Raw genomic sequence first — 27206 nt, 5'->3', positions numbered from 1 at the left:
GCAAGCTACAGTGCTGGACACCCTATGCCAAAATACTAGCAAGACAGGAACACAGCCCCATCCATTAGCAGAGAGGCTGTCTAAAACCATAATAAGGCCACAGACACCCCAAAACACCACCAGATGTGGACCTGCCCACCAGAAAGACAAGATCCAGCCTCATCCACCAGAACACAGGCACTACTCCCCTCCACCAGGAAACCTACACAACCCACTGAATCAACCTTAGCCACTGGGGACAGACACCAAAAACAACGGGAACTAGGAACCTGCAACCTGTGAAAAGGAGACCCCAAACACAGAAAGATCAGCAAAATGAAAAGACAGACAAACACACAGCAGATGAAGGAGCAAGGTAAAAACACACCAGACCTAACAAATGAAGAGGACATGGGCAGGCTACCTGAAAAAGAATTCAGAATAATGATAGTAAAGATGATCCAAAATCTTGGAAATAGAATACAGAAAATGTAAGAAACATTTAACAAGGACCTAGAAGGACTAAAGAGGAAGCAAGCAATGATGAACAACACAATAAATGAAATTAAAAATACTCTAGAAGGGATCAATAGCAGAATAGCTGAGGCAGAAGAACAAATAAGTGACCTGGAAGATAAAATAGTGGAAATAACTACTGCAGAGCAGAATAAAGAAAAAAGAATGAAAAGAACTGAGGACAGTCTCAGAGACCTCTGGGACAACATTAAATGCACCAACATTCGAATTATAGGGGTCCCAGAAGAAGAGGAGAAAAAGAAAGGCACTGAGAAAATATTTGAAGAGATTATATTTGAAAACTTCCCTAATATGGGAAAGGAAATAGTTAATCACGTCCAGGAAGCACAGAGAGTCCCAAACAGGATAAATCCAAGGAGAAACATGCCAAGACACATATTAATCAAACTATCAAAAATTAAATACAAAGAAAACATATTAAAAGCAGCAAGGGAAAAACAACAAATAACACACAAGGGAATCCCCATAAGGTTAACAGCTGATTTTTCAGCAGAAACTCTGCAAGTCAGAAGGGAGTGGCAGGACATATTTAAAGTGATGAAGGAGAAAAACCTACAACCAAGATTACCCAGCAAGTATCTCATTCAGATTTGATGGAGAAATTAAAACCTTTACAGACAAGCAAAAGCTGAGAGAGTTCAGCACCACCAAACCAGCTTTACAACAAATGTTAAAGGAACTTCTCTAGGCAAGAAACACAAGAGAAGGAAAACACCTACAATAACAAACCCAAAACAATTAAGAAAATGGGAATAGGAACATACATATCGATAATTATCTTAAATGTAAATGGATTAAATGCTCCCACCAAAAGGCACAGACTGGCTGAATGGATACAAAAACAAAACCCGTATATATGCTGTCTACAAGAGACCCACTTCAGACCTAGGGACACATACAGACTGAAAGTGAGGGGATGGAAAAAGATATCCCATGCAAATGGAAATCAGAAGAAAGCTGGAGTAGCAATTCTCATATCAGACAAAATAGACTTTAAAATAAAGATTATTACAAGAGACAAAGAAGGACACTACATAATGATCAAGGGATTGATCCAAGAAGAAGATATAATAATTGTAAATATTTATGCACCCAACATAGGAGCACCTCAATACATAAGGCAAATACTAACAGCCATAAAAGGGGAAATCGACAGTAACAAAATCATAGTAGGGGACTTTTACACCTCAATTTCACCAATGGAAAGGTCATCCAAAATGAAAATAAATAAGGAAACACAAGCTTTAAATCATACATTAAACAAGATGGACTTAATTGATATTTATAGGACATTCCATCCAAAAACAACAAAATACACATTTTTCACAAGTGCTCATGGAACATTCTCCAGGATAGATCATATCTTGGGTCACAAATCAAGCCTTGGTAAATTCAAGAAAATTGAAATCGTATCAAGTATCTTTTCTGACCACAAAGCTATGAGACTAGATATCAATTACAGGAAAAGATCTGTAAAAAATTCAAACAAATGGAGGATAAACAATACACTACTTAATAACGAAGTGATCACTGAAGAAATCAAAGAGGAAATCAAAAAATACCTAGAAACAAATGACAATGGAGACACGACGGCCCAAAACCTATGGGATGCAGCAAAAGCAGTTCTAATGGGAAGTTTATAGCAATACAATCGTACCTTAAGAAACAGGAAACGTCTCAAATGAACAACCTAACCTTGCACCTAAAGCAATTAGAGAAAGAGGAACAAAAAAAACCCCCCAAGTTAGCAGAAGGAAAGAAATCATAAAGATCAGATCAGAAATAAATGAAAAAGAAATGAAGGAAACGATAGCAAAGATCAATAAAACTAAAAGCTGGTTCTTTGAGAAGATAAACAAAATTGATAAACCATTAGCCAGACGCATCAAGAGAAAAAGGGAGAAGACTCAAATCAATAGAATTAGAAATGAAAAAGGAGAAGTAACAACTGACACTGCAGAAATACAAAGGATCATGAGAGATTACTACAAGCAACTCTATGCCAATAAAATGGACAACCTGGAAGAAATGGACAAATTCTTAGAAATGCACAACCTACCGAGACTGAACCAGGAAGAAATAGAAAATATGAACAGACCAATCACAGGCACTGAAATTGAAACTGTGATTAAAAATCTTCCAACAAACAAAAGCCCAGGACCAGATGGCTTCACAGGCAAATTCTATCAAACATTTAGAGAAGAGTTCACACCTATCCTTCTCAAATTCTTCCAAAATATAGCATAGGGAGGAACACTCCCATACTCATTCTACGAGGCCACCATCACCCTAATACCAAAACCAGACAAAGATGTCACAAAGAAAGAAAACTACAGGCCAATATCAGTGATGAACATAGATGCAAAATCCTCAGCAAAATACTAGCAAACAGAATCCAACAGCACATTAAAAGGATCATACACCATGATCAAGTGGGGTTTATTTCAGGAATGCAAGGATTCCTCAATATACACAAATCAATCGACGTGATACACCATACTAACAAATTGAAGGAGAAAAACCATATGATCATCTCAATAGGTGCAGAGAAAGCTTTTGACAAAATTCAACACCCATTTATGATAAAAACCCTGCAGAAAGTAGCCATAGAGGGAACTTTTCTCAACATAATAAAGGCCATATATGACAAACCCACAGCCAACATTGTCCTCAATGGTGAAAAACTGAAACCATTTCCACTAAGATCAGGAACAAGACAAGTTTGCCCACTCTCACCACTATTATTCAACATAGCTTTGGAAGTTTTAGCCACAGCAATCAGAGAAGAAAAAGAAATCCAAATCAGAAAAGAAGAAGTAAAGCTGTCACTGTTTGCAGATGACATGATAATATACAGAGAGAATCCTAAAGATGCTACCAGAAAACTACTAGAGCTAACCAATGAATTTGGTAAAGTAGCAGGATACAAAATTAATGCACAGAAATCTCTGGCATTCTTATACACTAGTGATGAAAAATCTGAAAGTGAAATTAAGAAAACACTCCCATTTACCATTGCAACAAAAAGAATAAAGTATCTAGGAATAAACCTACCTAAGGAGACAAAAGACCTGTATGCAGAAAATTATAAGACACTGCTGAAAGAAATTAAAGATGATACAAATAGATGGAGAGATATACCATGTTCTTGGATTGGAAGAATCAACATTGTGAAAATGACTCTACTACCCAAAGCAATCTACAGATTCAATGCAATCCCTATCAAACTACCACTGGCATTTTTCACAGAACTAGAACAAAAAATTTCACAATTTGTATGGAAACACAAAAGACCCCGAATAGCCAAAGCAATCTTGAGAACGAAAAATGGAGCTGGGGGAATCAGGCTCCCTGACTTCAGACTATACTACAAAGCTACAGTAATCAAGACAGTATGGTACTGGCACAAAAACAGAAACATAGATCAATGGAACAGGATAGAAAGCCCAGAGATAAACCCATGCACATAGGGTCACCTTATCTTTGATAAAGGAGGCAAGCATATACAGTGGAGAAAAGACAGCCTCTTCAATAAGTGGTGCTGGGAAAACTGGACAGGTACATGTAAAAGTATGAAATTCCAACACTCCCTAACAGCATACACAAAAATAAACTCAAAATGGATTAAAGACCTAAATGTGAGGCCAGACACTATCAAACTCTTAGAGGAAAACATAGGCAGAACACTCTATGACATAAATCACAACAAGATCCTTTTTGACCCAGCCCCTAGAGAAATGGAAATAAAAACACAAATAAACAAATGGGACCTAATGAAAGTTAAAAGCTTTTGCACAGCAAAGGAAACCATAAACAAGACCAAAAGACAACCCTCAGAATGGGAGAAAATATTTGCAAATGAAGCAACTGACAAAGGATTAATCTCCAAAATTTACAAGCAGCTCAATAACAAAAAAACAAACAACCCAATCCAAAAATGGGCAGAAGACCTAAATAGACATTTCTCCAAAGAAGATATACAGATTGCCAACAGACACATGAAAGAATGCTCAACATCATTAATCATTAGAGAAATGCATATCAAAACTACAATGAGATATCATTTCACACCAGTCAGAATGGCCATCATCAAAAAATCTAGAAACAATAAATGCTGGAGGGGGTGTGGAGAAAAGGGAACCCTCTTGCACTGTTGGTGGGAATATAATTTGATACAGCCACTATGGAGAACAGTATGGTGGTTCCTTAAAAAACTACAAGTAGAACTGCCATACGACCCAGGAATCCCACTACTGGGCATATACCCTGAGAAAACCACAATTCAAAAAGGGTCATGTACCAAAATATTCATTGCAGCTCTCTTTACAATAGCCAGGGCATGGAAGCAACCTAAGTGTCCATCAACCGATGAATGGATAAAGAAGATGTGGCACATATACACAATGGAATATTACTCAGCCATAAAAAGAAACGAAATTGAGTTTTTTGTGGTGAGGTGGATGGACCTAGGGTCTGTCATACAGAGTGAAGTAAGTCAGAAAGAGAAAAACAAGTACCGTATGCTAACATATATATATGGAATCTAAGAAAAAAAAAAAAGGTCATGAAGAACCTAAGGGTAAGACTTGAATAAAGACACAGACCTACTAGAGCACGGACATGAGGATATGGGGAGGGGGAAGGGTAAGCTGTGACAAAGTGAGAGAGTGGCATGGACATATATACACTACCAAACGTAAAATAGATAGCTAGTGGGAAGTAGCCGCATAGCACAGGGAGATCAGCTAGGTGGTTTGTGACCATCTAGAGGGGTGGGATAGGGAGGGTGGGAGGGAGGGAGACACAAGAGGGAAGAGATATGGGAACATATGTTTATGTATAACTGATTCACTTTGTTATAAAGCAGAAACTAACACACCATTGTAAAGCAATTATACGCCGATAAAGATGTTAAAAACAAACAAAACTAAAAATAGAACTACCATACGACCCAGCAATCCCACTGCTGGGCATATACCCTGAGAAAACCATAATTCAAAAAGATTCATGTACCACAGTGTTCACTGCCGCTCTATTTACAATAGCCAGGACATGGAAGCATCCTAAGTGTCCATCGACAGATGAATGGATAAAGAAGATGTGGCACATATATACAATGGAATATTATTCAGCCATAAAAAGAAATGAAATTGAGTTATTTATAGTGAGGTGTATGGACCTAGAGTCTGTCATACAGAGTGAAGTAAGTCAGAAGGAGAAAAACAAATACCGTATGCTAACACATATATATGGAATCTAATTTTTTAAAAAATGGTTCTGAACAACCTAGGAGCAGGACAGGAATAAAGATGCAGATGTAGAGAATGGACTTGAGGACACGGGGAGTGGGAAGGGTAAGCTGGGACGAAGTGAGAGAGTGGCATGGACTTATATACACTACGAAACGTAAAATAGATAGCTAGTGGGAAGCAGCTGCATAGCACAGGGAGATCAGCTCCGTGCTTTGTGACCACATAGACGGGTGGGATAGGAAGGGTGGGAAGGAGACACAAGAGGGAGGATATATGGGGATATATGTATAAGTATAGCTGATTCATTTTGTTATACAACAGCAACTAACACAACAATGAAAACAATTATACTCCAATAAAGATGTTTAAACACAAAACAAAACAAAAAAAAACCAAAAGATTGGCTTAATAAGGTTATTGAGTTATTGAGATGTTAACTAGACATGGAACACAATTCAGTTCTAAGCTACTTTTGGATAGTAGACAAGAACTTTCTTTCTCAGTCTACTCATGTTGACTTCTGAATAATAGAAACAAAATGTAATAAAGAGGTAGTACACGAAAAATAATATACCTATCCCAATGCAAAAACGTTTTCTATTATAGTTCCCAGTAAGAATGTTAAATCAAAGGGTTATTGTGACTAGGAAGAGGGATTCAGGTTAAAAAGTTATTTGTAAGATTGTAGGATGAACTTCAAACATTAAATGAGACAGAAAGAGAAGATGAATCTCTCCTGAGACAAAGAGAGAAGGAAAGATATCATTTGCTCTGGTTTTCTTCAGCATACACTTATGGTGCTTACTATGTGCTGGGCAAGGTTCTAAGTACTTTGCAAATATTACTTTGTTTAGTCTGCATTAACAATCTTTGTGGTCTAGGCATTATGTTACTCATGCTCACTTGAGGAAATAGATGCACACAGACATCAGGTATTATTTTCTGAAGTCACAGAGCTGGCCCAGGGCAGTATCAGGCTTCCAACCCAGGCTCATAGTCACTATGCTGTCCAGCCTGTTTTCCTTTCTAGAACCACATGCAATCTGCCAATGTCAAATGCATTGAACATACTTTCCCTTCAAGAAGAAACATATCCATGAAATTCTCTCCCTGTACTCGCATGGAGCACTCAGTTCTCTGCAGCCCCTGAGCCCTTCTGCCTATCTGCATATCCAGGTAGACCAAAGAAAGCCTTAGAGATAGAATACATATATAGATATATATCATATATATGTATTGTACACTAAACACACCTAAATCTCCATTTCCCTAAATCACACGTATACACATACATTCTTGGTCTCTATGAAGGCTAAGCCATTGTGTAGTGGCTTTGGGTTGGCTACTGAACCTTCTAAGTCTGTTTCTGTACCTATAAACTAAGAATAAATGCACTATCTACCTCACTGGCTGAACAGAACTTATATTTTCCTCCTACACACTTACATCTTGGTGCTTCTCATTCCTTAGAAAATTCAGCTGTCACTAACACATTCCCTATTCTTAACATGAAACACTTCTCCCTCTACTCCAGACACAGATGACTTGATCAGGGCACATGTATTCAGAGGAAGTGTGACCTTATTTACGCTGAACACATTAGAGACACCAAAATCAAGAACCAGAGATACCAGGACCGAGATGGTCAGAACCAGAAGGTTAGGGAACTCCTGGAGTGAAGGCTGCATTTTAGGGACTGTCCTGCTGGGGTCATGAGCAAATAAAGGGAACACGTGGAACCAGGAGGATGTGACAGCTGCTCTGAGAAGTAGAGATGGTGCTTCAGGCAGCTCTGAAGGTACAGAGAGGGTACCTTTAGGTCTGAGACATCATTCTGCTACTCCAAGCATGGGGAGGCTATCTCTGTCACTTTGTCTCCTAGGAAACCCCTCTGCTTTTGGCTTCAGATAGTGTGCATGAGATTGTGGTCACTTGCAATCAAGTGATTTCTAAACTTGTGGGCTTATTGTAAAGATTAAATGAAATTAGGCAAGGAAGCACCCCCCAAGAGAGTTGTAAGGCAACCAAAAGCACCATCCTCTGACATCTGATGCAAGTTAAAACAAAAGGAGCCGAGAGCAGGCCACCCTAGGTTCCTGGAGCATGGGCCCATGTGTGGTGTGGTGAGTCCAAAGGGACAGGGGGTGGGGCCAGACCTGATGGGCAGCACAAAAGGTCTGCAGACTTCTCTAGAGATGAGCAGAGGGAGTGAGTCTGTGTTTGGGGAATGGAGAGGAATTGAAGTCATATGCTAAATTCACCAAAATTGAAGTCATATGCTAAATTCACCAAAACTATTAAAAGATAGTTTGCTCCAGCAGAACCCAGCAGAGGTGGAACCCAGTGGAGGCAGAACCCAGCAGAAAATAATGACCTTTTAGGTTTGGAGTGTCCTTATTCACAAAAGAACCACAAAGGTGGGATCTTTGTTCACGAGCCGGGGGTCAGGCCGAAGCTCCTGCAGTGGGAGCTCTGAGTCCAAACCACTGGACTAACAGAGAAGCTCAGACCCCGTGGAATATTCATCCGAGTGCGGTCACACAGATGTCCTCATCTCAGCACCAAGACCCAGCTCTACCCAACAGCTTACAAACTCCAGTGTTGGAAGCCTCAGGCCAAACAATCAATAACAGAGGAACAAAATCCCACTCATTAAAAAAAAAAAAAGTGACAGCAACAAAATATGTCACAGAAGAAGGAGCAAGGTAAAAACTTACAAGACCAAATAAATGAAGAGGAAATAGGCAATCTACCTGAAAAAGAATTCAGAGTAATGATAGTAAAGATGATCCAGAATCGTGGAAATAGAATAGAGGTATGGATTGAGAAGACACAAGAAATGTTTAACAGAGATCTAGAAGAACTAAAGAACAAACAAACAGAGATGAACAACACAATAACTGAAATGCAAAATACACTGGAAGGAATCAGTAACAGAATAACTGAGGCAGAAGAACGAATAAGTGATCTGGAAGACAAAATGATGGAAATAACTCCTGAGGAGCAGAATAAAGAAAAAAGGATGAACAGAATTGAAGACAATCTCAGAGACATCTGGGACAACACTAAACGTACCAACATTCTAATTATACTGGTCCCAGAAGAAGAAGAGAAAAGGAAAGGGTCTGAGAAGATATTGCAGAGATTATAGTTGAAAACTTCCCTAACATGGGAAAGGAAAAGGCCCTGGGTTGGGGGAGGCAGCTGGGCCTAGGCTCAGTGCGACCAGAAGGGGCCTTGTCGTGTGGAGCATCAGGCCTGGGATCTGCAGGCTCCCCGAGGCCCACTGGGTGGGGGGAAATGCAGGCCGCATTTCCCTGTGGTCCTCCAATCCCCTGAGGGTCTCTCCCTGTCCCTGTTGTTCCCCTCGTTGTGAATGGGCCCCTCTGTGCATGGGAATCCCTCCCCTCCTCCAGCTGCCCCTCAGGGGCGCCAGTCCCATCTGGCCTCCACTTCTCCTTCCCCTTCCCTCCCTCCATGTCCTACTGGGTCACTCAGGGGTTCCTCCAGTCCTCTTAGGTGTCCGAGGTCCCCCACCAACACCTGGTAGGTGTCCTAGTTGTGAGGAGACGCCAACTCTGCATCCTCCTAGTCTGCCACCTTGACTCCAGCCCCCCAGCTTTTTTTCTGATGGAGATTTCCTTGAAGTCTAGGAGCTGGAATAATAAATAAAAACATGTAAAAAGAGGGAACAGCCACCACCAATTACGGCAGATTGGCTCTGTGCTGGGGTCCTTGTTCACCACTTGGCTAGGCTTGCTCTGAGCCTAGGGATTAGCCTGAGGTGAAAGCTTGAGGTCTTCTCAGGACTTTTCTGAGCATGTCATGCCTGGCCCTGCATGTGGCTTTCTAAATTCCCCTGCATACAGGCTGCTTTGAAAGTCCTAATTTCCCAAATAGTCTCACTTCCAGCTTCTACCTTGGGCTTTAAATGGTCTATTATATTTCTCCACCCAGAATCTCTTGACCCAGGCATCTGTTCATTTAGAGTTGCCTTGTAGCTTTACAAGTAGCACCTGCCATTTTTCTGTGTTCTGTGTTATGCAAAACAGACAAGAGCATCTTGCTTCAGGCTTTCAGGCTTTCGGTTTTCCCCCTGACAGGTTGGAATAGTGGTACACAATAATTTGTAAATAAGGTCTACTCTGCTCCAACCAGTTGGAATTGGAGAACTGGAAACCAGGCTGCTGCTGGCTCAAGACTAAGACCACTGTTACGTTGGGAGGAGTGGAACAAGAGTAGGTAAATGGCCACAAAACTTTCCTATCTCTTTGCCGATGATTTTCTCCAATTGGGCATTTGCTTGGTTCTGGAAACCTTTGATGATTTTCCAGAGCTCTTACAGAGTTGGTTTAGAAGCTTCTGATCGGTTTTTGTTTTGAATGTTTCTGTAGGGAAACGAGAGTTTGAAACTTCCTAGACCATCATTTTGCTGCCATCTTTCTTCCTTTAACTTTTGATATAAGTTTTAGAATAAGCTTGTCTATTGTGACAAAAAAAAACCTGTTGGGAGTTCATAGGAATTGCATTTAAACCTACAGATCAATTTGGGAAGAATTAATATTTTACCATATTGAGTCTTCCAATCCATGAAAATAATATGCCTCTGTACTTTTTTTTTTTACCGCTTGTTTAATTGTTTTCATCAAAGTTTTGTAGGTTTCATTATACAGATCTACATTTTTTAAACATTTATATTAAACATCTCATTTTGAAGGCAGTTACTGTATACAATTTTTTATTTATATTTATTTGTAGCACTTTTTATTTTTCTTAAACTGAGGTATAACTGACATACAACATTATATTAGTTTCAAGTGGACAACATACTGATTCAATATTTCTATATGTTGCAAAATTACAACCACAATAAGTCTAGTTAACATCCACCATCATATATTGTTACAATTTTTTTCTTGTGATAAGAACTTTTAAGATCTATTCTCTTAGAAACTTTCAAATATGCAGTACATTATTTTTAACTAGAGTTGCCGTGTTTTACATTACATCCACGTGATTTATAATATTCATTTTATAACTGGAAGTTTGTATGTTTTGACTACCTCCAGCCTTTTTGCCCACCTTCCTCACGCCCCACTTCCAGCAACCACCAAACTGTTCCCTGTATCTGTGAGTCTGTTTTGTTTGTTTTTCATTATTCCATATATGTGAGATCATACAGTATTTGTTTTTCTGTGTGTGACTTATTTTGCTTAGCATAACACTCTCAAGGTCTATCCATGCTGTCACAAGTGGCAAGATTTTATTCTTCTTTATGACTGAATAATATTCCATTTTATATATATATATACACACACATATATATATATACACACACATATATATATATACACACACACATATATATATATATATATATATATATCTCACATTTTCTTTATCCATTTATTCATCACTGGACATTTTGGTTGTTTCCATAGTTCGGCTATTGTAAATAATGCTGCAATGAACATAGGGTTGCATATATCTTTTCAAGTTAGCGTTTTTATTTTCTTTGGCTAAATATCCAGAAGTGGAATTGCTGAATTATATGTAGTTCTATTTTTAATTTTTGAGGAAACTCCGTGCTGTTTTCCATAATGGCTACACAAATTTACATTCCCACAAGCAGTGCACAAAGTTTCCCTTTTCTCCCTATCCTTGCTAACACTTATTATTTCTTCGCTTTTGATAATAGCCATTCTAACAGGTATAAGGTGATACCCCATTGTGGTTTTGATTTGCAATTTCTTGATGACTAATGATGTTGAGCATCTGTTTGTGTACCTGTTAGCCAATTGTATATCGTCTTTGGACAATGTCTTTTCAGATCCTCTGCTTATTTTTTAATTGGAATTTTTTTGTTTGTTTTTGAGGTGTATGAATTCTTTACATGCTTTGGATATTAACCCCTCCCCTTATTGGATAGATGATTTGCAAATATTTTCTCCTATTCACTAGGTTGCCTTTTCACTCTATTGATGGTTTCCTTTGCTGTGCAGAAGCTATTTAGTTTGATGTACTTCTACTTGTTTATTTTTGCTTTAGTTGCCTTTGCTTTTGGTGTCAAATCCCAAAAAGAAAAAAAAAATCATTGACAAGATTGATGTTAAGGAGCTTACTGTCTATGTTTTATTCTAGGAGTTTTTATGGTTTCAGGTCTTACATTCAAGTCTTTAATCCATTTTGAGTTGAATTTGTGTATGGTGTAAGATACTGGTCCGGTTTCATTTTTTGTATGTGGCTGTCCAGTTTTCCTAACACCATTTATTGAAGAGACTGTCCTTTATCTATTGTATACTCTTGGCTCCTTTGTTGTAAATTCATTGACCATATATGAATGGGTTTATTTCTGGGCTCGCTATCTTTTTCATTGATATGTGTCTCCCTTTATACCAATACTATACTGTTTTGATTACTATAGCTTTGTAATATAGTTTGAAATCAGGGAGCATGCATTTTCCAGCTTTCTCCTTCTTTCTCAAGATTTTCAGGGCCTTTTGTGGTTCCATACAAATTTTAGAATTGTTTGTTCTGTTTCTGTGAAAAATGTCACTGGAATTTTGATTGAGTTTTATTGAATCTGTAGATTGTTTGGGGAGTATGGACATTTTAATAATATCAATTCTTCCAGTACATGAGCATGGGGTATCTTTGTGTCTTCTTCAGTTTATTTCATCAATGTCTTATAGTTTCAGTGTACAGGTCTTTCACTTCCTTGGTTAAATTTATTCTTATTTTATTCTTTATGATACAATTGTAAATGGGATTGTTTTCTTAACTTCTCTTTTGGTTAGTTTGTTATTAGTGTGTAGAAATGTGACATACTTCTGTATAATGATTTTATATCCTGCAAATTTACTCAATTCATTTATTAGTTCTGACAGTTTTTCGATGGAGTCTTTAGGGTTTTCTATATATTGTGTCATGTCATCTGCAAATAGTAACCGTTTTACTTCTTTCTTCCCAGTTTGGATGCCTTTTATTTCTTTTCCTTGCATAATTGCCCTGGCTAGGACTTTAGTGGTCGTCTTTGTCTTGTTTCTGATCTTAGAGGAAAAGCTTTCAGCTTTTCACTGTTGAATATGATGTTATTTGTGGGCTTGTCATATATGGTCTTTTTTATGTTGAGGTATGTTCCCTCTATACCCACTTCATTGAGAGTTTTTATAATAAACTGATGGTGAGTTTTCTCAAAAGTCTTTCTGCATCTATTGAGAGGATCATATGATTTTCATTCTTCAAGTTGTTAATGTGGTATATCACATTGATTGATTTGCAGATATTGAACCATCCTTGCATCCTAGGAATAAATCTCACTGGACCATGTTATATGACCATTTTACTGTATTGTGGAATTTGTTGTTTACTCTCCACATGTTTGTGAATTTTCCAGTTTTCTTTTTGTAATCAATTTCTAGTTTCATACCATTGTAGTCAGAAAAGGAGCTTGATATAATTTAAATCTTCTTCAATTTGTTAAGATTTGGTTTTAGCTTTACATATGATCTATCCTGGAGAATGTTCCATGTGTACTTGAGAAGAATGTATATTCTGTTGCTTTTGGATGGAATGTTATATATATATGTTAAATCCATCTGATCTAACATGTCATTTAAAGCCAATCTTTCTTTGTCGATTTTCTGTGTGGATGATATATCTGTTGAGGTAAGTACGATACTCAAGTCCCATACTATTATGGTATTGCTATTTCTCCTTTAAGGCCTATTAATATTTGCTTTATTTATTTAGGTGCTCCTATGTTCGATGCATAAATACTTACAAATGTTATATGCTCTTATTGGATTGACCCTTTTATCCATATGTAATGTCCTTCTTTGTCTCTTGTTACAGTCTTTGTTTTAAAGTCTATTTTTTCTGATATAATTATAGATAGCTACCCCAGCTTTCTTTTGGTTTCCATTTGCATGGAATATCTTTTTCCATCCCTTCAATTTCAGTCTGTGTGTGTCTTTAGCTCTGAAGTGAGTTTCTTATAGGCCACATATAGATGGGTCTTCTTTTTTAATCCATTCAGCCACCCTATGTCTTTTGATTGAAGCCTTTAGTCCATTTACATTTAAAATAATTATTGATAAGTATGTATTTATTGCCATCTTGTTAATTGTTTCCTGGCTATTTTGTGATTTCTCTGTTCCTTTCTTCTCTTGCTCTCTTCCTTAGCGGCTTAATGACTTTCTTTAGTTGTATGTTTAGATTCCTTTCTTGTTATCTTTTGTGCATCTACTCTAGGTTTTTGCTTGGTGGTTACCATGAAGCTCACATATAACAACTTATATTTTTAACAGTCTATTGTAAGTTGATAACAACTTAAGTTTGAATGCATTCTATAGGTCAAAGTTTTTACTCCTCCCTCCTCACATTTTATGTTTTTGATGACATATTTTACATGTTTTTATGTTGTATATCCCTTAACTAATTATTTTAATTATAAGTCTTTTTACGAGTTTTGTCTTTTAACCTTCATACAGCTTTATAATTCATTAATCCACTACCTTTACTATATACACTTACCTTTACTGGTGAGATTTACACTTTCATGTGTTTTCTTGTTACTAATTAGCGCCCTTTCTTTTCAGCTTAAAGAAGTTCTTTTAACAATTCTTGTAAGGCTGAGTTAGTGGTGATGAACTCCTTTAATGTTTAATCATCTGGAAAACTCTTTTATCTCTCCTTCAGTTCTGAATATAACTGGGTGAAGTATTTGCTGGGTGAAGTATTCTTGGTTGGAAAGATTTTTCTTTCAGCACTTTGAGTATATTGTGCCACTCCCTTCTGAGCTGTAACATATCTGCTAAAAAATCGGATGATAGTCTTATGGAAGTTCTTTTGTATGTAACAAGTTGTATTTCTCTTGGTGATTTTAAGATTCCCTTGTTATCTTTAACTTTGACATTTTAATTTTAATATTTCTTGGTATGGATCTCTTTAGGTTGATCTGCTTTGGAGCTCTCTGGGCTTCCTGTATCTGGATGTCTGTTTCTTTCCCCAGGTCAGGAAAAGCTTTCAGATATTATTTCTACAAATGTTTTCTGCCCCTTTTTCTCTTCTCCTTCTGGAGTTCCTATAAGGTGAATGTTATTCCATTTGGTGTGCCATAAATCCCTTAAGCTATATTAATTATTTTCATTCTTTTTTCTTCCTTATTCTCTGATTGGATGAGTTCCTCTGACCTGCCTTTGAGTTCACCTATTCTTTCTTGTGCTTCATCTACTGTATTTCTAAGTTCAGTTATTGCGTTCTCCAGTTCTGTGACTTCTATTTGGAACTTTCTTATATCTTCTATTTCTTTGTTGAAGTTCTCACTGTTTTCATCCATTTTCCTTCTGAGTTCAGTGAGCACTTTTATGACCATAACTTTGAACTCTTTATCAAGTAAATTACTTATGTTCATTTCATTAAGAATTTTTCCTGAGGTTTTATCTTGTTCTTTTTTTGGAGTATAGTCCTCTCTTTCTTCATTTTGCTTGACTCTCTGTGTTGTTTTCTATGCATTAAGTGAAATAGTCACATCTCCCAGTCTTGAAGAGCTGTGTGACAGATGAACCTTGTCATTTAACGCTGTCTACTCTTGGTTGCCTCTCAAACCTTTGTGATTGTCTAAGCAGTTTATTTTTAATAGACTTGGCACACCCTCCCAGCAGTTGAGGGTGTGCCAAGACCAGTGAGCATCCCAAACTGGAGGATCTCAGTCAGCACCTAGATTCAGGTTGATAGGAAGCCAGACAATTTGGTAACAGCTTTTAAAGAATACAAATATATTCAGTCCTGTGAGATTGCAAGTGTAAGCCTTGCTGGGCCCCAGAAGCAAGTAATCTGAAGATATTCCCTGGGGAGCAGTCACAAGAAAACAGGGCTTCAGATAAGTGTACAAGCTCCATTCTGGGAGACACCAGTGAACTGTAGTAAGGCAGAGTGTGGGTGGAAAGATGGTACCCCCAGCCTACCTTCCTTGAGAGCACATCCGTAGCCTCTAGATGTGTGCTGAACCTGAAGCCTGCTCTTAAGTCTTGTCCCTACTAGCAAATAGGCCTTTTTCATATAAAGGCTGGGACTGTGTCTCAGTCTGATGTGTAGTGGTACATCCTGGGGGTGGTATCCTGCCAAGAACTGTCTCTCCAATTGTTACAGTCCCATGGGATGCAGAAAAGAGATCCCTCCTGGCCTCCAGAGCCAGGTGATCAAGGAGCATCCCCTGAGTGGAGGCCACAAAAATGGGATCTCCCGTCTTGGAGATTCTGGCTCTCTGGAGCACATCAGAAGGAAAGTGTGAAGATGATGCTTACTGGCTGGAGTGAGGCGGTGGGAAGAGTGCAAAGATGACACCATCTGAATGAAGGGGAAAAGGGAAAAGAAAAAAAGAAAAAGAAGAAGAAGAAAAATATATATATATAGCAAGACAGAGGAAGAGCAGGGAAGAAGGAGCCAGCTGGCTGGAGCACAAAGTTGTCACCTGCAGGAAAGGAAAAAGGGGGAAAAAGATGGCACCTTTCAGCTTTATCAAGGCAGAGAGAGAGCAGGAAGATGGCACCCGCCAGCCTCTGTGCCTGGGGAGTATTCCAGCAGGCCCCTGTTCCTCAGATTAATGCTTTAAAATTGGGAAGTGAGTCTCTTTCACAAAAAGTCAGAGTGCTTTTCAAAGGGCTGCTTCTGCACTTGGCCCTGGGCCAGGTGAGTCTGTGCACAGGCCCTTTAAGAGCTGTTCCTCAGTCCACCACAGCCCTGTGGGTCTCATGGGATGTGCCTTGTTGGTCTTCAAAGTCAGATGTTTTGGGGGTCTATCTCTCAGGTGCCAGCCTTAAAAGTTGGAGTGCCCAATGTGGGGTTCAAACTCTTCACCTCTCAGGGAGAAGCTCCAGGTTTTGAGCTCCTTCCTGATTGTGTGTCTCCACACCAGGGATGGGATTTATGGAAAAATTGTGTCTCAGCCTTTCCTACCTGTTTTGATGTGGTTTCCCTCTGGTTTTCCTGATGTGAAGGGGTTGCTCCACCATCTTTTAGTTTTTTTCAGAGGAAATTTTTCCATATGTAGCTGTAGATTTGGTGTGTTTGTGGGAGGAGGTGGGTTCAGGATCTTCCCATGTTGCCACTTTGAACTGGAACCTATTTACTATGTTTTAAATTTTGGTTTTCAATTGTTCAGTTTGTTACTAGTATATGGAAATATGATCAATGTTGTGTATTAATGTTTACGTATAGATCTTATATTCTGAGAGCCTGCTACAGCAATTTATTATAATTTATTATGAGTTTTCTTATACATTCCTTGGAATTTTCTATGGAGACAATTATGTCATCTGTAAATAATGACAATTATATTTCTTCTTTTCTAATATGTATGCCTCTTTTTTCCTTTTCTTGCTGTACTACACTAACTAGAATCTAAAGTACTACATTGAAAACTAAGAGATGAGAGTGGACATTCTAACCTTGTTTTTGAACTCAGGGAAAAACATTCATTCTTTCACCATTTCATGTGATGTTAGAAGTAGGTTTTTTGTAGATGTTCTTTATTAGGTTAAGGTAGTGACCTTCTATTCCTAGTTTTCTGAGCATTTTTAATATGAATGGGTGTTGAATTTCGTTAACTGCCTTTTCTGTATTAATTGGTGTGACAGTATGTGTTCCTTTAGACTCAATATGGTAGATTACATTGATGATTTTTTACCATTGAACCAGGCTTGCATCCCTGGAATAAATTCCACTTGGTCATAGTCTGTTATTCATGTGTATTCTGATGGTAGGTATTCTTGTGGATTTCTTCTAGTAGGGTAAATTACGGTTCCCCAAAAAATTCCGTGTTTAACCCCTCCTATGACAATATGTGAATGTCACCTTGTATGGAAAAAAGGACTTTGCAGCTGTGACCAAGTAAAAAATCTTGAGATGAAGAGATTATCATAAATTTTCTGGGTGGGCTATATATAAACACAAAGATTTGTATAGGAGGGACACAGGAAGAGTCAGAGTTGGAGAGACCATGTGATGAGGGAAGCAGAGATTAAAGTGATGCACTTTGAAGATGGAAGAAGGGACTAATTCCAAGGAATGCAGGCAGCCTCTAGAAGACAGAAAGGGAAAGGAAACAGATTCTCCTGTAGGGCTTCAAAAGGAACAAGCCCTGAGACACCTTGACTAATAGACTACTGAGCTGCAAAAACTTTCTTTCACAAAGGGTCAAGGAGGGCTGGGAGCACATATGTGCTGCCCACCTGGACAGAGGAGGACCTGTGAGGCTGACCTACAGATTAGTGGAGGTGGAGAAACATGAGCCCCTTTCTTCTCCAAGCTCTTTGCAGGGTCCAGCAGAGAGCCATGCCACCTGTGAAAGCCTGCGACCCCAGTTTTGCATGCTGATGGTGTAGGCGTCATGTTCAGGGAGTCCCTGTTGTCCTAACCCCTGCCTGGGTCCTGGGGAAGGAATCAGAACTCAGAACCTGGAGAAGAGCCTTTGGCCAGCAGGGAACGGGGGTGAGGCCCGGGGCAGGTCTACAAAAGATCAGAGCATCTGAGTGCTTTAGGAGGAAGGGGCTTCAGAGGTGGGCCAGCACAGGCTGTGACGGAAGCTAAGCAGACTGGGAGGGGGGGCAGTTCGGGGAGATAGCAGGGGTCTGCTCCCTGCCCTCATTGTTTGCTCGTCTCACCCTTATGAGCGGGCCATTTCCCCTGCTCTGATGATTCAAAGTCTCTGCCGGCAACCGCAGGACGGTGACTGAGGCCTCTACACTCCTCAGCCCAGCTCCCACCCAGATCTGGGGCCACAGACACCTCTCCCCCACCCCTGCTGCCCCTGTGAGCAAGCTGTTCTTGTGAAACACGGTCATAGTTTGTCAGGAGGAACTGTTTTCTATGGGAATACAAATCAATGTTGATACCAATACACACACATGTCCAGCCATGGGTGGAAAGGGAAGGGACAGTAGTTCTGGGGTGTCCTTGCACACCCCTAGGCCCCTAAGGCCTGTCCCCACAGCCACAGCCAGATGGGTCCTCCTCCCTCAGTTGAACGAGATGCAGCTGCACAGAAATCCCACAAGTTCCACAAAGGGGCCCAACTGTCGTTTCCCTTAGACACACCTGTAACAGGTGCCCCATGAATTCCCCCGCGCCCATTCCCCTTGTTGCATCCTCACTGGGATTAAGAGGTAGCTGCCTCAACCACTCTCCACATTGCAATAATCCCAGTGGGACTAGAGAACGCTCCCGCTATGAGGAGGCATACAGTCCTGTCCCCATGGCCAAGACTTTTCCTCTCTGGTCAGGCCACCCACACAGGAAACCCTGGATGAGCGGAGAGTCACCCCAGCGCCATCGCCTGGCCACTTCAGGGAAGCAGAGAGCAGCTCCATAAAGACAAGGGCCGTCTCCAGGCTCCGTCCTAGAAACTGGTTAGTGTCCAGAGGGCTGAGAGGCACAAAAGCAGCTCTCCCTCCCCAGACGGTTCAGGGATGCAGAAGATGCTACAGATGCCCCAGAAGGCCCCTCGCCAAGCAGGCTTTAGAGAAGCGGATGATGAGGGGGTCCCTGGGGAAAGTGAGAGCTGTGCGTTCCCAGGGGCAGCCTGAGGAGTCCTTGTCTATGTGGAGGAAAGGTTTGGCCGCCTGGAGATCCATAGCTCCTGTGACCTCCCTCACCCTTCCTTCCTCTCAGGATCGCTCTCTGTGGAGCAGCTCCACACGAAGAAGATGACAGTGGCCTGAGAGCATTTCCCACCAAAACTATCTTTATTCACAATTTTCATACATCACTCCGAAGGTCCTGCCCACACCCACCTCCCCCACCTCCCTAACCCCCCACAATCCCAGGATCAGCACTGGGGTGAGGAGGAGCCCCTAGGCTCCCCTGGGGGCCGCCCTGGGGGGCTCGCCCTGGGGGGCTCGTCCTGGAGGGCCGGCCCGGCTGTTCCCTACTGGCTGCAGTGCTTCCTCTTCCTCTTCTTCCCTGTGACAAACGGGTCACGCTTTCTCTTTCTCGGCTGTGAGGTTCGAGCCAGCCCCAGAGACAAGGCTGGCCTCGCAGAGACCCCGTGGCCAGCCCTGGGGATGGGCAGCTTCTCAGCAGCGGCTGGGCGCCCACACAGAGCCCGCTTCCTCGACTTGGGAGCGGCTGGTGGAGCTGGGCTGAGGCCTCTTCTCTGAGGGGAGGGGGCCTGGGGAGCACTCTGGGCCCCCCAACTTCCAGGGGAGGCCAGGCCTGAGGCAGGGGCAGGTGTCTGGGACAGCCCGCAAGGCATCAGGCTCTGCGGAGAGGCCAAAAGGAAGGCCAGGCTGGGGAGCTCCTCCTCGTCCTCACTGGACGCGTCCCTGGGCCCTCGGGCCTCCGGAACAGGAGACGCCTCTCTGAGAACAGACGCATCCCTGGGTCCCAGTAGAGGGCCAGTGCGCCTTTGACCCTGGGGAGGGGAGGGCCGTCGGGCCCGGAATGGAGAGACCTCCTGACGTCCTCGACAGGGACCAAAGACTCTGAGCACGAACGGGCCAGTGTCTGTTCGGATGGGCCTATGAAGAGCCTCAAAATCAATCTCTGGTGGGCAGGCTTCATCACTGACCCCTCGATGGCGGTCTTGGTCGTGCCTCTGGGCACCTTGGCCGGCATGGGACTCAGATGGACTTGAGCCCATTCCGGGTGCACTGTGGCTCGGGGCTGCTGGCCCACCCTCGTCCTCTTTCAAGGCCAGGAGTCGTTTCTGCACCAGCTGGTAGGAGGGAGGAGGACAGTGACGGCTCCACGCGCACGTGTGAGAGGAGGAGCACTGGGCAGTGGGACAATGGCCCCTGGGGGGAGGAGGGGACGGGTGACCCCAGGACTAGACTCCAAATCACCCTCCTATCACCCTTCACTGCACCCACCCCAGAAAGGGCCCTTCCCCATGCCAGGTCTCCGAGGCAGGGAAGGGATGGACAGAGCCATGTGGGCGTCCTGTTCTGGGGCCCTACCTCTCCCCTGCTCACTGGGGTCCCTCCGTGCCCTGGTCTTCCTGGGTGTCCCTTGTCTCCCCTGTTCTACCTGCGATCCCTCCCTCCTCTGGCTCCCCTGGGCCACCTGGTTTCCCCTGTCCGCTGGATCCCCTGGGGTCCCCCCTCCCCTGGAGTCCCCTGGCTCCCTGATTGTCCCTCTCTCTCCCCTGGCTCACTTCTTCAGGGGTGAGTCCTTCCTCCTGCTCCAGCTCCTCAGCAAGGGCCAAGAGATCCAGCTGTGGGTCTGGGGAAAGCAATTCTGCCAGGAATCGAGGGTGAATGACTGCCTCCACCTCGGACAGAAAGAAGAGGCTGTGAGCATCCTTGGCCAGGAGTGGCCTGTGACACAAGAAGACCAGGAGGGAAAGTGAAAAGCAGAGACCCACCCACACTCTCCTCCACAAGGCGGGGATGGTCCGCACACACACACACACACACACACACACACACACACACACGCACATACACAGTCACACACAAAAGAGCACATATACAGATGCACATACACAGACACACAAAGGCATACACACAGACACAAACATATACACAAATACATCTGCGTAAACCTCCCCTAACACCGGGCTCAGGAACAAGGAGCTGAGCTTAAGTCCCATTGGCCTGAGCAGAACCCAGATCTTGGGTGCTGAGAGTTACATGCCCTGGCATCTTGTAGACCCCAGGTTCCACGCCCAGCCTACCATGGTGACAAAGTCTTCCTGAGAACACAGCTTGTCAATGTAGCTCAAGAGACCCGGGTCCAAGTAGGTGCCGTCCTCTTCCTGCTTCAGCTCATTTCCGTCCTTTCCACATTCTGCATCTGATTCGCCTGTGGCTGAGTGGACGGGCCCCACCAGCGCCTCCATGATGTCCACATACTCCCTCACAGCCTCAGGGGGAATCTCCTTGGGTGCCTTGGGCTCCGGGGTCCGCTGGGATCTGTGTGGCTTCGGGTGCGAGGGCTGGGCCCTGGGGCCGGACATCCTGGGAGCACAGGCTGAGGCAGAGCAGGAGGAAGGGAAGGAAGGTGAGGGACTCCCGGTCCACCTCCTGACCACCGAGCGCATGTTAGTGAAGGCATTGTTTGGGGGACATTGATGTGGGTGTGGGAAGGGTCAGGACCATCTGAAGCCTCATGCACAGTTGGAGAGGGGAGGTTAGGGGGTCATCTAAGAGAGTCACAAGTAAGGAAGTGGGGAACCTCCAATTTTCTAGGGGTCTCCCCTTCAAGCCCACTTCTTAGGCAGACTTCGTGTGGGGTCCTTTGACAGGGAGGTGTGAGAGGAGTTACAAAACTGACCAAGTCAATACCCCGTAGTGACAAAGGGCAGCTGAGACCCCACCCCCCCACCCCCCGCCTCGGTGGCTGTTTTGGTTGAAAGACCAATGGCCCTGTCTTGAAGGAAAAGGATCCACATGGGGACGGTGCCCAACCCTAGGCCCCTGTTACCTGTGCCTTCAACTCCAGTGGGAAGCTGGGTGCCTGGCTGAAGGCCCACTTTCGGGGCTGGGGGCCCCCGAGGATCCAGCTTCGGTGGGGCTGCAGGAGGCAGGTCCTGCGCGCACTGCATCCACTGCAAATTCTGAATGTGCATCTCCTCCTCGGCTGCAAATTCCATGAACCTGGGGGGTGACGGAGGCACAGGCCACCCTGAGAAAAAGGCCTGGGTTCTGGAGTCCAACAAAGGCAGCCAAAAATGAGGCATTGGGAGAGGCTTTGCCTTGGGGCCGTCAAGGCCCTGTGAGGTGCTGTCCACAGCAGAGAGCTGCTCCTGGAAGTGACAACAAGATCTGGGACCCTTCCTGCCTCACCAGCACTGGAGGGCATTCAACAGCATAGACCCAGGTCGCTGAATTGAACCAGGTCAACGGGACACGTGGCTGACCCATGGGCACCCTCCTCATGTCCCCCATCCCCATCCAGAGCCACATGAAGGGCTGACAGCCAGAGGCTGGAACAGGCATGTGTTCCCCACAGGGGTCCCTGACCAAATCCAGGACCCTGGGCTAGGACTGAGAGTCCTGGAACATAGACCTGGAGACAGGGCCCAGGAGAGGCTGGACGATGTGGATGCTGAGCTTAGAGGAGAGGCCTTCCCTTCCTCTGAGAGGCGCTCGTTTGTTTGCTTTTGTTTCTTAAACCAAGGGGATTACCATGGAGCAAACACTGGAAGGGCCGGAGACCCTTGGGCCGACGACAGCTGGCTTCCCCAGCCTCTTCAGGGATGCCAGGGTACCCACTCAGGGCACTTTTCATGGAGAGGTGGTCCCAAATCTATGTTAGTGGCTGCCAGCCACCCACCACTAAGGAAGCAGCAGGCTGGCGGGTGGAGCTCTTTCCGCGGCCCAGCCCATATGGCCGGAGTTGGACCCCTACTGGACACTCAGCTTCACCCTGCCCCGTCCTGAGACCTTCATGTCAAGGCAAGGGTAGGTCAAAATCAGGGGAAGGCAGAGCTCCTGGTGGAGGAAGGACAGAAGTCTCAAACTCTCAAGGTGAGGGAGGGGTTTCTGGGGGACAGTAGGGCCCCTGGGCTGCGGGGCCCCTGTGCTGGGTGACAGCCCTTCTCCTCTGTCCTCTCTGATGAGCACCCCCACGGCCAGACCCTGCCCTCACCCACTCGCCTCACCCTCCACGCAGCCCCTGGGCCCAGGACGCTGACTCACTTTCCCGCCATCTCGTAGTAGATCATCCGGTCAAGGTTGCTCAAGCGCCGCCATTCCTGCACGGCCCTCCGCAGTCCCTCCTCCTCCGTCATGCTGGGCTTCAGGCGGGCCAAGGATCGAAGCACTGGGCTGTAAGCACTCGGGGTCAGTCTCCGGGCCCAGCCCAGCCCCCACCTGCCTGACCCCACCCTACAATGTGGACCACACATCACTCAACACAGCATGACTGAGCAACAGGAGGGTGAGAGGCGGGTGTCTGGGAGGGCAAAGACAAGCCTTCCTGGCCACTGCTGTCACCGCCTCACACTCACTCAAGGATGACCATCCACTCCCAGGCTAGAGCTGGGACATTGTGCCTTGGGGAGCTCTTTTCCTCCTCAAGGCTGCATTTTCATAATAAAAATCATCATCATCAATGAGGCATGGCATGTGCCAAGCAATCTGCTAACACTTCATAGATTAGCCCAAGGCGTCTTCTGCACAGTCCTCTGAGTGAAGTGTAACTGTCCCCTTTTTAGGAGGGACCGGAGGTTTAGGATGGAAATGCCTGCCAGGCTCACAACTCTAGTGGGAGAGAGCCCACACCCTTAGGAGAGCTCTACCATCACCCTGTTCCTAGTGGAATTCTCCACAAAGAAGTGGAGGCATGCATAAAGCGCTCTCCTGGGCCCCGCGCTCCTCCCCCTCCTCTGAAGTGACCTCCCCTGGCCATGTACGCTCAAGTCCTGTATGAAAGGAGACAGCACCACAGGAGAGTGCGGCATCCACTCCTTGGCTCCTCACCTTACACCACGACCCTCTCTGACTGCAAGTCTTCAGTCCATATTACCATGAGAATCATGGAAGAGCAAGCTGGCTAGACTCACAGGGTGGTGGGGCCAGTTGAGATGGGGCACATTTCGGTCATGATGTCACAGACTGGCAGGCCCTCCCATGTGACCGACAATGTGCCTTCTCATAGCATGGACATCGCCCTCACACCTTCCTTCCAGTATCCCTAGAAACCTAGCGTGCGAGTCCATCCCCAGTTCCTCTTTATCTAAAAGCTCCCATAAGCTCAGGACCCCCTGAGCGTTCACTCACATGAGAAAGCAGGAAAAAGCTTCTGCATCAGGACTCAGGTGAAAGTGTCTCCAGGCCAGGGGCTTGAGGTGCTGCCAACGTCGGAAGTTACTGTATACGCTCTGGGGTTTAGAGGAGCCATCCTGCGAGGCGTTGGACTGGTTGGTGGCCAGGCTGCCCTCCCTGGAAGTGCCATGTGGCCATGGCCCAGAGTTCACTGGGCGAATGATAGGGGCCAGCTGGGCAGCTGGTGGTGGAGCTTGAGGAGGAAAGCCTGGGGTCCAGCCTCCCTTGCCAGCCTGACTAACTCCAACAGCTGGAGCAGTCACAAGGGTCCCCATCACAGGGGTTGCTAAAAATACGGGTGCAGGACATGCAGCACTCCTGCTGAGGGCCCCTGGAGCGCTCCAGTTGAGGGGGGCCTGAGTAACGACAAAGGTCTGAGTCTGGGGGGCCTCCACTGGCCTCCCTTGTGACCTGACTTGGACAGTGAGGTTGCAAGCCCCAGGGGCACTGGGGCCATGGCCACCATTCGCCACCAAAGGCGTCCTGGGGAAAGCTGGCAGCAACAGGCTGCTTCCAGGAAGGAATGCTGGGGTGATGGGAGGTGGCAAGTGCTGCTGCCAGGGTGGCCGGTGCTGGGCACCAGGAATGGGTGGAGGGAAGGGCACTGCCGTGAAAGCAGACAAGGAGGCACCAGGGTTCATGGTCACATCCGTTCCCAGCACTGGAGATGCTGTTGAGGCAAAGGAAAGGAGTGAATGGAGGAGGAGAATGGGCAAGTGGGACTGAGGCTTTCTGTGGCATCAGAGTGTAAATCTCCACAGGTGAGGGACACTTGGACAAGGGAAACTGTGCAGCGTGCAAATGTCTTCAAGTGATTTTCATGCCCTGACCTCCAGTTGAGAATTATTCCACTGGTGACCCCGTGCCCATCCACCAAGGTCCCTGACCCCTCTCTGCCGAGAAGAAATCGCCTCAGCAAGCACTGACTTGGAGAGCCTCCCTAAGGCACCCCCTGACACCTAAGCCTCACAGGCTGTCTCCTAAGACCTGGAACTGGGTGGACATCCGCACTGTGAGAAATGCCCCTCAGCCGGCGTACTAGCAGGTAGGGACCTTCTCCAAGGTAAGTTCTAGGCACCCAAAGGCCCTTTGTGGACAGGCACTGTGTAAAATATTGGGGCCCCACCTCCTGCTCAGTCCTCCTTTTCCTGATGCTCAGTATAAATCCCCTCTTTCTTTCCTAGCCTCACAAAACAAAACAAAATGCTGGAAAATATCTCTCTAATGGAATTTTGACACAAACCCATAACACTGGCCCAGAATGCACCTGCATCTCAGAACAACCCACAGCAGACATGTAACATTGGCCAGGTCCTGCCACCCCCTCCCCAGTGCCCAGAGTCACTGTCATCACTCAGGAGTTCTGTTCCTAGGAGGCGGCGCAGGTTGGGGGGGGGTCTGAGAAGTAGGTGCGTGTCCCTTAGATTCTGTCATTTCACAGCCAGTGATGGCTGCAGAGGATTAAACAAGGGCCAGGGAATTGTCATGTTACATTGGTCATGGGAGTACAGACCGCCTGTGGTCCTTCCCCTTCCAGCTCCCAATAATGGAAAGACAATCTAAGAAGCAGGCATAAGCCAGGTGCCATGGCGATCAAGTTGTCTGGAACACATCCCTGTTCAGGAGAACAAGGTACACACCACGGTGCACCTAAATAATCAGAACAGGTGTCATAGGACGTTTAATAATAACACAGAAGATCGTCTTCCTGCCCCTGGGCTACACTCCTTCCCCCGTTAAAAGAGGAAGCAGCCTTCACAGACATTCCACCCGAAACAACCCCACTCCACATCTGTTCCCTGTCCATGAAGGAGTGACATGAAATATGAACAAACTCTTCCTCTCAAGGCAGCCTGAGAGTCCAACATGAGATACTGGACGAGATGAAGTAGGTTTGAAGTACTGCGATTCCACAAAAGGAAGAACAATTCAGAGCAACTCAGGAATCTGAGCCCTCTTTTGGCTGAAGTTACACGGTTGCCCATCCCCTGTTGAATCCCAAGCAACAGTTACCTGAACTGAGAAGTGAGCTCTGGGCTGGGAGGAGTGGACGAGGTGTGGGCTGCGGCAGTTAGAGTAACCTCCTGCCTAGCTCTCGGAGAGGACACTTCACTGCAGGTGTGGCCACACACAGCCCCACTGAACAGTTTTCTCACCAAGACCATCTCTCCCCACGGCCCCCTTAGATACAGTATGCTCCTGTTCAAATCCCTTAGAAAGATATGGTGAGGCAAGCTTCAGGTGCCTCAGGAACACAAGACAGGTCTAGGCTTTCCTCATGACCCTCCCTGTGTCACCACCAGGACATCACACACATCCTTACACACACGTTTCAAAGTGGCTTGTCTCCCTTCTAGAAAGAATCAACCTGCCTGCTGCCATCCTTTCTCCATAGCCAGGGCAATTCCTCTTGATCCACCTCCAGTGACCCCTCCTCCCCAGTGCAGTCTCAGGTTTCTTCAGGCTCCCCAGTCTCCCCAGGTGAAATGTCCTCGTGTGTCCAGTGCTCTCTTCTCCCTCTACTTCAGTCCAACTGTGTGCCCACTGTGAAGTATCACGTGTGAACCCGAAATATGTGAGGGATGGCAGGGTCTCTGAGAACACACCCCCAGCCTATAGGCTTACCTCCTTCTGAAGCCATCCTGCAGGCTTGGGCACGGACTACTGC

At 44.9% G+C, this 27206-nt stretch overlaps 2 protein-coding genes across 2 annotated transcripts in view; both read right to left on the bottom strand.

The window, feature by feature from the left end:
* The window catches only part of LOC137770993 (putative serine protease 47), a 49320-nt gene extending 30707 nt beyond the window's left edge, over window positions 1–18613 (bottom strand). Inside the window, exon 1 of the mRNA XM_068554019.1 lies at window positions 18434–18613. Coding sequence (XP_068410120.1) covers window positions 18434–18613 — 180 coding nt within the window. The remainder of the gene's footprint in view (window positions 1–18433) is intronic.
* A 1082-nt stretch (window positions 18614–19695) lies between these two features.
* On the bottom strand, window positions 19696–27206 carry LOC137770992 (NUT family member 2G-like). The gene is made up of 7 exons (XM_068554018.1): window positions 27164–27206; window positions 24494–25208; window positions 23411–23539; window positions 22194–22366; window positions 21445–21740; window positions 20923–21039; window positions 19696–20484 (listed from the first exon to the last, which is right to left on the bottom strand). Exons 1-7 carry the CDS (start codon window positions 27177–27179, stop codon window positions 19696–19698), a joined length of 2235 nt encoding a protein of 744 aa, XP_068410119.1. The 5' UTR covers window positions 27180–27206.

The sequence above is a fragment of the Eschrichtius robustus genome, chromosome 10 (assembly GCF_028021215.1).
Source record: "Eschrichtius robustus isolate mEscRob2 chromosome 10, mEscRob2.pri, whole genome shotgun sequence".
Taxonomy (NCBI): Eukaryota; Metazoa; Chordata; class Mammalia; order Artiodactyla; family Eschrichtiidae; genus Eschrichtius; species Eschrichtius robustus.
Note: the sequence above shows the minus strand (reverse complement) of the source record. Positions and strands in the feature narration are given on the sequence as shown.

Bases quoted from the DNA above. Each gene is read 5' to 3' on its own strand.
- LOC137770992 (XM_068554018.1), bottom strand. The intron at 23,540-24,493 runs GTGAGTGAACGC...GAGTGCTTACAG, and splicing joins GCTTTTTCCTGCTTTCTCAT to CCCAGTGCTTCGATCCTTGG. The intron at 21,040-21,444 runs GTAGGCTGGGCG...TTTCTGTCCGAG, and splicing joins AGGAAGACTTTGTCACCATG to GTGGAGGCAGTCATTCACCC.